Raw genomic sequence first — 12,859 nt, forward strand, 5'->3', positions numbered from 1 at the left:
AGAAAACCTCTAGTTTACACTCTCTTTAATAATCTCCTATTTACATATGAAGTGTGATGTTCTAAATACTAGCTTGAACGTTCCATTCATTTTACCTTAAAAAGCCTCCTAGTTGACCTATCCATTACATTTCCAGAAAAATATTATTGGTCTGTTCATTTGTTGGTCTGCATATTTGCAAGTAAAAAAAAATAAATAAATAGAAAGCTATAAGGAAAAAATTATTTACTTTGACAACAAATATAAAACTTCATTGTAAGCATTTTTATTTCTTAATGACACTGCATGCCTATCTTTACTAACCATATCCAGTATCAATTTATGTGAACTACAGTGAGCCTGTATATAATGTATGATTGATGTTTTAGACACACTCCAACCTAGAGAAAGTTTTTTTTTTTTTTAATTTATGGTGTGCAGCAATGTCAACTACATTCACCACATTGTACAGCACCACATAGTCCAAACCTACATAGGTATACACACAAAAGACTAGTACATGTGACTCCTTTTGTACTGTATTTCATGAAATAGATTTGTGGCAAACATTTGAAGAAAATCACTGTGTAGTTCTGAGATTTCACATTTGGTCATCTTTTAATCAATATGATTACTTTTGTAAAAGTAGGAACATAATAAACTTCATGCTACCTTTTTGTTGCGCCCTATTTCTCATTGTTCTGTAGACTTGGATATAAGGGAAACCTCTATCTAAAATATAGAAAAAGTACTAGTATTTGTAACAGAAATAAAATTATATTTATTTCAGCTGTGTCATAGACCAGTAAAATCTTTGATGGCTGAGTCTTACTGACCCTCAGCATGACTTCCAATGCAAAAAATAAATACAAAAAAAAAAAACAAAATTGGACCAGATGTCTTCATATCAGTCTATAAATAATAAGTGCAAACAGGAGAATGTTTTTTTTTTTTTTTTCCTGTTTTAGTTCAGTTTATATATTTAGGGCAATTATTTGAAAGACTACACCCTTTCAGTATTTTTGCTATTGCATATTTTACAAGATACAGAGTTATGTCAAGTCATGAATAGAGTTGGCTCTTTACTTATATTTTAATTTTGACCACAAACGTCACAATATAAATAATTTTTTTCATGTTTAAAAATAAAAAATATTGATACTTCCAGTCTTCCCGTGTAAGTTTCTGCAGGTTTATAGTTATCTACAACAGTATACATTCTTTTATTTTCCATAATGGAAAGTAGAGGTAAAAGACCGCAGTTTTGTCCTTTATTCGATGATAATAATATTAAACTGTACAAAAAGGTCTTTTGGAGTTTTAACCCCCGAAAGCAGCATTTTTCTGTTTTTGCTTTTGTGGACTCGGAACTCCAAATCTCAGTATTTTGGCTCCTTGGAGTTGAGTGGCCACAGATGAAATTGGTTTTATATTGTCCTAGTTCAGTCAGTAAAAATAAGATTACTACACACAATTGTCCATAAAAACCACAAAGTTTTCTGGCTGGTCAGTCCCATCTCACGGTAAGTCCAAACTGTGCGAAGGCTGTTTAAAATTTGGGATGGAGCACACAGTGCTAGTGAGCAGCATGGAAGGTGTCATTATTACTATTTTTTTTAAACAGGAATTTACTGATTAGCAGGCTGCTATCAGTGGGATGAATCTGCATTCTCCAACACAGATATAAAATCCCTGTGCATTGGGACTCGCCAGGCAAGGGGAAAATCCGCAGGCAAATCATGGAGTTGGTTCTCTGTATTTTTTAAGATCACTTACATTCTTCCGTGCCTTTATTTTTCCAAGCAGAGACTTTCCCCAAATATTAAGTGGACAGTATTCCAGATTAATGATGATTTTTTTTCTAAGGCATACTGTGAAAAAAAAGAAATATAATTTACCCACCATCGCCTTCTCCTATATTGTTTTCTATATTAAATCTTTTTTTTTTTTTTTTTTTTTTTTTAGACTTTCTATGGCTGACATGATTTCAAAACCCATAGGCTCCCAACTACTGAACTTGCATTGCTTAAAAAGGAGATAATCTAAATTTTTTTTGGTTTAATATGTGAGGAAGCTTCACATTCAAATGCTATGAAAATAAATTCACAAAAAAATGAGGATGACGATGACCGAAAAAAATTAAACATGCAAATGGATTCCAGAATGTTTTCGGACAGATTTTCCATGATCAGTGATGTTGTCAGAAATTCCACTGCTATAAACTTTACAAAAACGTTAACATTCAAAGAAAATGAATATAAAGGCATTTGGGAAAACCATTTTGCCAACAATCACGTTTCACAACAATTTAATCCGGCAACTGACACTTTTAACATAAAAGCTAAACAACATCTAGAAAACTAGCTATATATTAAAGTGAAAAAAAAAAAATCACTTGGTGATTATAGTCCACTTCCAGACTTCAGTGTGTCCATTAAACAAAATCCTTTATATATATATATATATATATATATATATATATATATATATATATAATATTCTTATCCCAAGAGCTGTAATCTGTGTATATGTTCTGAGTAATTATATTCAGTTTCATTGTCTGTTGGCTAATACATTTAAGGTATTAGAAGTCTGATTTAAGAATGTTACCGTCAAAGACAATGACATAACTGGCATTAGTGGTTTACAAATAAGTATTATTTAAACAAACCGTAATGCGGCCCTGAAAAAACTTCATGGTGCATAACATGGTTTTATAAGTAGAGTGGGAACAGATATGTGAAATTTTTGTAACGGAGAGTAAATATATCAGAAATCTGTCTCATGGTGCCAAATTCCTCTGCCAGCTATGTGGGGAAATTGAATATCGTATTATTTAATGAAGGCTCCGGAGTGAACATTAAACATGTAAATCTGTTTTGTTTTAAACAATTCCTAAGAACGAAGAAAACAGTTTTGGTTTAAACAGAAATGAGTTGATTACATTTGAAGAAGTTCCTTCCTGTTAATCAGTTCCTTTCTGCAATAAAGTTAAGGGGATATTTACTGCCTACCTGCTGCAAGTCATTTTGTTTTCTTTTTTCTATTTGACAGAAATTTGTGCGCATATGTCAAAACACAGAGCATTAATGTCAGAACAATTTGGCAATAGATATGACAGATCTGTGCTGCAGAGTGCTTAGTCAGGCTTTTCATAAGTGAATTCTGGAAGTGTCTATTCACCGCAAATTGGAAGCGTTACGACTGACCTAAAATTGCTTCAGTGTAACAATATAAGAGTCAATTTCTGGGAGCCAGAGAAATATTTTGGTATAAAAGGAATATTATAAAGCTGAATGTGACAGAAGAATGACATGAACTAAGCTCCCTAATAAAAAGAGGATGGGCTGATTCTGCACAAGAAACATTGAGCCATTTAAAAAACAATGGAGTGAGAGTAACCAATATATTTTAGTTTTTTTTTTTTTCAGTATTTGCAAAAAATCTAAAATAAGTCTGTTATATAATAAATGTAAAGTCCTGAGGAGTCAGTGGGAAGACAATGCAGATAGAGAATGTCTGTCAAGAAAGAGTAAGGATAGGAATACTTTGGGGGGTAGTGCAGACTGTTTAGTGATTGAGGGGTTAGCTTTGGGGTCATCTTTTTTTGTTTTTTGGATGATCAGCTATAGGCTAGTTTTAAGAGCACCTTACTGCCAACTTGCATTACACCAGGGGATTCCATTTATCTGCATGTAGAAAGCAAGGTTGAATCTTTTTGCCATCTATTTACCATGGCCAGTTTAGTTGCCAGGCATCAAAGAGCTTAGCAGCAAGTAATTCTCCATATTCACAAACAAGCTTTTGAGCAAGTAAAACCCAGCACGGCGCATTTCTTTCAAAGGAAACCATTAGCTTTCATTTTTCCTAACTATCAATCTGTAAACTGGGGCGAATAAAGACAAATAGGGACTGATGTACCTCTGTAACATTAACTTAGTAACTACATACCCTTCATTGGCTGTATATGTGAAACATAGCCCACATTGTTTTTTTCAAAGTTTATGCTGTCACTTGTCAACAAGTGAAAATGCACAAAAAGAGATATACGTTATATATGATGTAAATGTAATATGAAATATTTTCTTCAAGTATGGGACAGGGTGGGGGAGTTTGCAGGTTTGGGAAAGTGAACCAGTTTTTTCTTTCCTTCCTATGTGTTTAGTGTTCCTTCCATTGATAAATTATTACCCTTTATTTCACATGTTCCTTATGTCCTGGAGTTATACAGTATCTCACAAGTGAGTACACCCCTCACATTTTTGTAAATATTTTATTATATCTTTTCATGTGACAACACTGAAGAAATTACACTTCGCTACAATGTAAAAGTAGTGAGTGTACAGCTTGTATAACAGTGTAAATTTTCTGTCCCCTCAAAATAACCCAACACAGCCATTAATGTCTAAACTGCTGGCAACAAAAGTGAGTACACCTCTAAGTGAAAATGTCCAAATTGGGCCCAATTACCCATTTTCCCTCCCCGATGTCATGTGACTAATTAGTGTTGGCCTAGACTGAAAGAACATTGCCTAGACCCTGAAACTGAGCTGTAGAACAGTGACCAAGACCAATGAGTTTTGACAGGACAGGTTCCACTCAGAACAGGCCTCGCCATGGTCAAACAAATAAGTTATGTGCACATGCTCAGTGTCATGTCCACAGGTTGTCTTTGGAAATAGACGTATGAGTGCTGCCAGCATTGCTGCAGAGGTTGAAGGGGTGGTGGGTTGCCTGTCAGTGCTCAGACCATACGCCGCACATTGCATCAAATTGGTCTGCATGGCTGTCATCCCAGAAGGAAGCCTCTACTAAAGATGATGCACAAGAAAGCCCACAAACAGTTTGCTGAAGACAAGTAGACTAAGGACATGGATTACTGGAACCATGTCCTGTGGTCGGATGGATGAGAGCCCAAGATAAACTTATTTGGTTCAGATGGTGTCAAGCGTGTGTGGCGCCAATCAGGTGGGGAGTACAAAGACAAGTGTGTCTTACCTACAGTCAAGCATGCAGGTGGGAGTGTCATGGTCTAGGGCTGCATGAGTGCTGCCGGAACTGGGGAGCTACAGTTCATTGAAGGAACCATGAATGCCTACATGTACTGTGACATACTGAAGCAGAGCATGATCCCCTCCCTTCGGAGACTGGGCTGCAGGGCAGTATTCCAACATGATAACGACCCAAAACACACCTCCAAGATAACTGCTGCCTTGCCTTAAGAAGCTGAGGGTAAAGGCAATGGACTGGCGAAGCATGTCTCCTGACCTAATTCCTATTAGGCATCTGTGGGGCATCCTCAAACTGAAGGTGGAGGAGCGCAAGCTCTCTAACTTCCACCAGCTCCGTGATGTCATCATGGAGGAGTGGAAGAGGACTCCAGTGGCCACCTGTGAAGCTCTGGTGAACTCCATGTTCAATATTGACATTTTCACTTAGGGGTGTACTCACTTTTGTTGCCAGCGGTTTAGACATTAATGGCTGTGTTGAGTTATTTTGAGGGGACAGCAAATTTACACTGTTATACAGGCTGTACACTCACTACTTTACATTGTTTCAAAGTGTCATTTCTTCAACTAATTTAAAAAAAAAAAAAAGTGTAATTTCTTCAATGTTGTCACATGAAAAGATATAATAAAATATTTACAAAAAAATGTGAGGGAAGTACTCACTTTTGTGAGATACTGTATATACTATATGAGATTTTATACAGCCTCATAAATGCTTTTTGAGCAGAGAGAATATGTAGACTTCTCAGATTCACTCTTTGATACAGTGCAGTGTTTCGTTAGACATGAGACAGGATAATATTGGAAGTTTCATAACACCAAACTGAGTAGATGGTTCACGCTTGGCAGATTCTGCATTACAAGGGAATCACCTGCATAATTCACAACTTTGTGTAGAGAGCCAAGAAAAAAAAAAAAACTTGAGTCTTAGTGCCAGGTACAAGAGTTCAATCCATATATCCTCCCTGCTCTCCTGAATTCTGCTAAACTGCCATCTCTACTGTGTGGATATAATGCAGATGTGACTGCACTGTTTGTTCAGGGGAATACTTGCATTACAGCCATATTGAGGTATATTGTTATGCTAAAACTATCTAAGGCTAAGATGCAAGCCTTGTATTTGGGGAGTTTTGGTTATAAGAGGGAAATTTATAATTTACTCACTTATAGTTTAAATTATTATATTGTTCAGTGGAAATTTTATTTCTGTCGGAGGTGGAGCAGGAAACTTATGGCATCTAATTTTCTTCTGCTGTGTTATGTGGAGAGGAATAGGATTGCATATGATAAACTATTTCTGAATGCATAGAGGACTACAGGGTGTACAGTGCAAAAGCAGTTCTGATTTAACTTGAGAACACTGTTTTGTGTAGTCCGGTATCACCAATAGTTTTCTGACAAAATAATTGGCCTGTCCATCTGTGAACTTGTCTTTTTAAGTGGATAGAGATGACAAATTCCTGATTCAAAGCTGGTGCAGCTGTCTGTCCATGTCACAATTTATGTGACGGAGACTTGTCCTCCATGGAAATGTCAGCTTAGAAATCTGGGTAATGATGGCCTTTCGTTATCAGTCCAACATGGCACGTTTCATTTGAAATATGCTGCATAAAGTTGTTTGAAGTTTGAAGACTCTTTCACTGATCTTGTAAAGGTGAGCTCTACTCTTTTTCTACATTTTTTGATAAAAGGTATATGTGAATATTCGCTTAAACTAAACAGCTGTGCCATTGTGTGTTACTGATATAGAACACATACAGTGAATATTGCTTTTTTTTTTTCTCTGCACAATTTATGCACAAAAAGTAATCATATTTATTCTTATTAGATACAGGCACGTCCTACAGCTACACGGAAAACTTTACTGTTTCTCTTACTGTAAGTCTTTTAGACTGCTAAAAAACACCATTTCTACGTGGCTTAACCTGACCTCTCAACAGCAATTCTGCAGGAAGGCTGCCTACACTGCCTGATGCAGAGCTGTCTATTAGACTTTTCTACAATCTTTCTGTACTCTTCAGGAAGGCTGACTACATTACCTTGCACACAGAGCTTGTCTTCTAGACTCACTGCAGTCTCCCTATACTTTTTCTGCCTTTGGCGGACTGTTGCTATTGGTTACAAGCCATTAATCATGTTAAGCTCAGGGACCACTTTCTAAAGGCCAGAATCCAGTCTTCAACTTTTTTCTCCCACCATTTTCTGGTACTTTGCTAAACTTCACCACCAAATATTCTCTGGTTTGAAGTGTCAAAGTGTGGGAAATGGAAAAGCAATTATTTTGAAGATCCTAATGCTGGTTTAGGCCACATTGGAGGGTTAGGAATCCATGTGGAGTAGAGGCTGCACAACAGATGAGGGGTTATTCTTGCAAAGCATCTTGATCCCACATGTAGATAATCTGGCCATATTTATCTGGAAGACTAACTTTAGCCATAGGTGTCCCACCTCTGTCCAGCAGAGGGCATCACTTCTGACCAGTGTAAATAACAGTGGGCCATTACTGAAAAGTGATTATTTCCTGATTGGACACATACATGGGTATCTGGAGGAATTTAGTAGATATAATGCAGGCAAGTGACTGCTTCCCATTTCCTTATGAAAGGCTAAATGTAAACCAGTCAAACATACTTTTGAAGGAGAGAAGAAGTGATTTGCTGCTGTTTTACATTTTTATTTTATAGTTAAATGGGAATCCTACGGGATCCACGGACAAAGTGCAGGTGTCATCAGTGTTCATATCTCCGCCGTACAGGGCTCTGCAGGCATTCTAGGCCACCCATAGTGTTAGAATATTTGCTTACTATATTTTTCTGTCCTACCCTTGTGGGTAGATTTTGGCAAATGTTTTTGGACAAGAAAGAAATAAAAATAGTATCATTTAACATTAAAATAATTCACCAGCAATAACAGGAATCATATACAAATATGTATTGTTATGGCACATTTTTTACAACATCTGTGAGTAGTTTTTTCTCCAAGAAAAAAAAATCGCTATCATTTGCATTTCTAGGTGTTTCCCAGAATACATCAGTCTAATGTGTTGCCTCCAGCAATGAGTGCGTCAGAGCAGGACCATCCATAGTGAGCCAAGTCCGTTATTAGCGGGGGCAACGGTCATGTGTCTCTGCTGTATTCCGACCGTTAACAATTACTGCTGTTTCTGAATTCACCGTTTTCTGTGATCTGCAATTTAGTTGGGTTTGTGGGTGAAATTCCATTACGTGTTTGCATGCTGTACCTCTCTTTTAGCTGCGTTAGGGCACTCATTAACCTGGCGTTGGCGGCATCTAGTGAGGCAATACGCTTTTCCTGAAATGACAAAAAGACAACTTTTGACTCCATGAAATTCATATTTGCTTGGTAGTTACTACACATTGTCATCTATAAAGCTGCAAGTAAATTTGTACAGCAGTGTTAATTGCGTCAATAAAAATAACACTATTTTAGTCGACTAAAACGATTCAGATGACTAAAACTAAAATGTAATTTCTCTTACGTCCTCTGACAGTCACCGCCCGTTCAGTTAGCTTTGACGAGTGTGTAATGGCGCCCTCTGCAGGAGCAGGCTAGGCAGTGAAAAGCCTTTACACATAACACACCTCTAGGGGGCTGTTTCTCAGCTATTACCCATCAGCCACTAGGAGCTGCTCTTCAGTTTTATGCTGCTGGGACCTAGTGTCTCAGTTTCTTTATATTTTTTTTCTTGAAAAGTGCTTTTTTTCTTTGAAAATACCTTTTTATTTCACTCACTATCGCTAGTTAGTCAGGGAATACTTGGAGAACTAAAGTAACAGCAGAGCTGGGCCTCACACTAGATAATATAGATCCTTATGGAGTCCCAGCCTGCCACCCAGCGTCGCAGGTCATTGGTGCGCCCTGGCCTCGTAATGACAGTGCCCCTTGGGATGGGGATGAGCCTGCGGAGTCCCTTCTTCGCCGGGATGTCTCAACTCCGGAACACCCGTAAGTTTCTAGCATCCTTCCTGGCTGATGGCATCCCCCTCTCAGGGTAGGAGGTGTTCCGTATCAGAGCGGTGCCCGCATTCGCTGGACTGGTGAGTGCTACTACCCCTGGGTCTCTAAAAGGGGACTATTTATCTGTGGGGGTGTTCTGTGGGCCCACTCTTAGGGGGATGGCAGTACATGGTGGCTTCTGTGGTATCTCCCCTCCTGGCCGTATGGCATGGCCCCCTTCCTCCCTGCCCCTGCTGGGGGCGCTCTGCGGTGCATACTGCCATGACTGGGGGGGGTGTGGGGGCTTCATACATCCCGGGGGTGCTCTCTGGGGTTCCCTGTTGGGGCCAGCGCATGTATTTTTTGCTCTATTTGGCGCCGTTCACGCGGCCGCCGTTCACGAGGGCAGGCTGTTTGGGACTCACTGTGTGGGCAGCAGCCATTTTAGCTCATCGTTTTGGCGCCAATCGGGCGCCATCTTTGGTATGGGCAACCGCCTAGTAGACTCCTATAGACTTTTATCAGGCACCATTTGTTTGTGGCTCAGGGCGGGCATAGACCTCTGTGCATGAGGTCCCTTCCTCTTTTCTCTCATTTTCACTGCAGCAGCGTGTGGCAAGTACAGACACTGTGGGGTGATTTTAACTGTTTTCTCTGGCATTTTCCTGTAAAAACGGTTTCTTTGCTGTTTTTGAAGGGTTTCCACAGGTGGTGCAGTTTCCAGTGGGGGTCCGCGGGAACCGCCCTTTTAAAGGGCCAGCGTCCTTAAAATGTTTTTATTACTAATATGGAGTCCCAGGATGGCAAATTTCCCACAGACCTGATTGGTGCTTCAGGAACTCCTCATTATCTCCTGCTCTTGCGACTTTGGCGTCCTAAGTAGTTCTGCTGCTGTCTGAACGCACTTCTAAAACACGGCCTATGCTCTCTGTCTCTTAGCCTGATTTGGTTGCCACGGACAACGTCCCCCTTGAGGGGTCCCACTCCTCACATTCAGGTGGGGAGGAGGAAGAGTCTTCCTCTACGGAGGCGCGGGACCGCGCTACGGTAGATGCACTTATTAGCTCCATTAAGGAGACTTTAAATCTTGATGATGAGCCCTCCCTGTCAGGTAAACAGGTTTCCTTAGGGTCCCGCAAAGCCCATAAGTCGGGTCAGGTTTTTCCCTGCCCCAAGGTGTTTCACGAAACCGTGAACGACCAATGGCGTGGCATCAAACATATATGCTAGCAGTGCCCAAGTAGTTTAAATGCCGTTATCCCTTTGCGGATCATGTTGAGAATCATTGGATGGTGTCACATAGGGTAGACCACACTGTTTCTAGACTAAATGAATCTACCTTGATGCACACGGAGGACTCCTCGGTGTTTAAGGATCCGGGGAATAGGTGTGTGTGGGCGCTTTTGCGCCACATGGCGGGCTTCCTGCTCAAGTCTGTGTTTGCTTCAGTGATCGTTTCTCAAGCTGTCACGGAATGGTCCCCCCGGAGTGCACGTTGGTGGCAAAAGTCAGTATCTCCGCCTGCCCTGGACATGGTGGATCAAGTGACCCAGGCCGTGATGTACCTGTGTGGCGCGACCTTGGACGAGGCTCCCTGGGTTGCACGGCTGTCTGCGGTCGGGGTTGCGATCCGCCGCATTATTTGGCCGAAAAGCTGGTCGGCTGGCCACGCTTCCAAGAAGACTGTCTGATGTCCCTTAAGTTGGTAGTCATCCTTTTGGGGACACTCTGGATGAGTTGATCAAGGGGCTTACGGGGGGCAAGAGTACTCTTTTGCCCCAAGCCTCTAAGGGAAAATCACCCTGGGCTAGGCGGGGGCCTTTCTTTTAAGGCTCATCGTGGGTCCTTTCGTGCCTTCGGGGCACAGGATGACAGGAAATCCTTCAAGACCTCAGGTGGTCACAAGTAGCCATGGTCAGGTAAGCCCAAGGTCGGTCAGGCCGGTTTGGGGGCCCAGTCCGCCTCTTCCTGAAGGGATGCCCATACCCGTTTCAGGGGTGGGGGGATGTCTGCGTTGTTTCCAGGAACCCTGTTTGTCCCAAAATCAGGACAGGTGGGTTCGCGGACTGATTAGTTCAGGGTACAAGATCGAGTTTCGATCTTGCCCCGCTGACAGGTTCTTTCCATCAAATCTCCATCTGACTTCCGATCGTTTCGGAGATCTCAAGGGGGCGGTTCAAGGTCTTCTCACCCAAGGAGTCATTGTGCCAGTCCCTTCACGGGACAGGTTTCGCGGTTTTTACTCCAATCTGTTAATGGTGCCCAAGTAAGGAGGGCATAGTGCATCCGATCTGGACCGTTTTGTCAGGGTTCATAAGTTCTGGTGGGAATCCATCTGGTCGGTGGTGGCATCATTGAGTCCAGGGGACTTTCTGGCCTCCATCGACTTAAAGGATGCGTATCTGCACATCCCTGTCTCCATGGGTCATCAGCGGTATCTCCGCTTAACGGTGGCAGAGGAGCGTTATCAGTTTGTGGCATTGCCCTTCGGTCTCACTTCGGCTCCCAGGGTCTTCATCAAAGTTTTGGCCCCGTTGCTGGCTTTACTGCATTTAAGGGGATTGCGGTCCTCGGTTATCTGGACGACCTCCTGTTAAGGTCGAGCTCGTGTGCCACCTTGACGAGCGATCTGTCGATCACGGTTCAGACGCTCAAGGAGTTCGGGTAGACCGTCCCCTTTGGTTTGCCTCCTGTACCTGAAGATGGTCCTGGACTCCGCTCAGGTAAAGTTCTTTCTCCCGGAGGACAAACTCCGGACCCTGCAGGACCAGATCAGGTCCCTCAAGGACCACGATCTCTCCTCTCTACGGGCCTGCATGTGGTCCCTGGGCCTTGATGGATTCGGCTTTCGTAGCAATCTCATTTGCTCAATTTCACACGAGAACTCTGCAAGCAGAGATTCTTGTCAGGGATTCTTGTCAGGTGGAACAGAACGCCTCAGTCGTTGGACAGAAGAATTTCTCTGAGCCACCTCGCAATATTGGATCTTTGGTGGTTCCTGTCACCGACTCTGGCACAAGGCAAGTCCTTCCGGGCTCTGCTGTGGACGGTGATCACCACGGATGCCATCCTGTCGGGCTGGGGTGGAGTTCTGGGCACGTGGTCGGTGGAGGAGGCCTTCTTACCGATAAACATCTTGGAGCTCCGAGCAATCAAGCTCTGCTTGTTCCGTTGGTCAACTCGGCTTCAGGGTTGCCCGGTCCGGGTGCAGACGGACAACGCCATGGCAGGGGCTTACTTCACTCACCAAGGGGGCACCAAGAGTGCCCGTGCGGCCGAGCTCCTCTCTTGGGCCAAGACGCACCTTCCGGTGATTTCGGCCGTTCACGTTCCGGGTGTGGAGAACTGGCAGGCGGACTATCTGAGTCGCCAGACCCTGGACCAGGGAGAATGGTCCCTGCATCCGGTGGTGTTTACCTCCTGTGTGCCCGGTAGGGGACTCCGGATGTAGATCTGTTCGCGTCCCATCTCAACAAAAAGGTGGGAAGGTTCGTGGCCAGAACCCACAATCCTCTGGCGGACCCATGGACGCGTTGGTGGTGCCCTGGCACTGGTGTCGGCTGATTTATGCCTTCCCTCCGATTCTACTGTTATCCAGGTTCCTCCGCAGGTTGGCGTCGGAACAGGTGCGGGTCATTCTGGTAGCCCCAGACTGGCCGCGTTGGTCTTGGTACGTAGACACGGTGCAGATGGTCGTCGAGCCTCCCTGGCGGCTTCCGCTGTGAGATGATCTACAGTCTCAAGGGCCAATCTTCCATCCTGCTTTACAGTCTCTGGCTTTGATGGCGTGGCTATTGAAAGCCAACTCTTGAGAGACAAGGGTCTTTCGAGTGCTGTCATTCCTACCTTATTGAAGGCTCGAAGAGCTACCTCTAGAAAAATTTACCATTGCCTGGTGCGGGTCACAGGGGTTT

General features: G+C 42.7%; 1 protein-coding gene across 10 annotated transcripts in view; it reads right to left on the reverse strand.

Annotated features, from left to right (window-relative positions):
• Positions 1–602: 602 nt before the first annotated feature.
• The window catches only part of DAB2IP (DAB2 interacting protein), a 695,389-nt gene continuing 683,132 nt past the window's right edge, over positions 603–12,859 (reverse strand). For 9 of the 10 annotated variants that reach the window (XM_082263570.1, XM_082263568.1, XM_082263573.1 and 6 more), the window contains one exon: positions 7,905–8,300. In XM_082263570.1, the coding sequence (XP_082119696.1) occupies positions 8,133–8,300 (168 nt within the window). In that variant the 3' untranslated portion in view covers positions 7,905–8,132. Of the gene's footprint in view, positions 1,851–7,904; positions 8,301–12,859 lie in introns of those variants that run through there. The other variant, XM_082263572.1, reaches the window with a different exon arrangement.

Source organism: Pelophylax lessonae (genome assembly GCF_965119305.1).
Source record: "Pelophylax lessonae genome assembly, chromosome: 7".
NCBI classification, from domain to species: domain Eukaryota; kingdom Metazoa; phylum Chordata; class Amphibia; order Anura; family Ranidae; genus Pelophylax; species Pelophylax lessonae.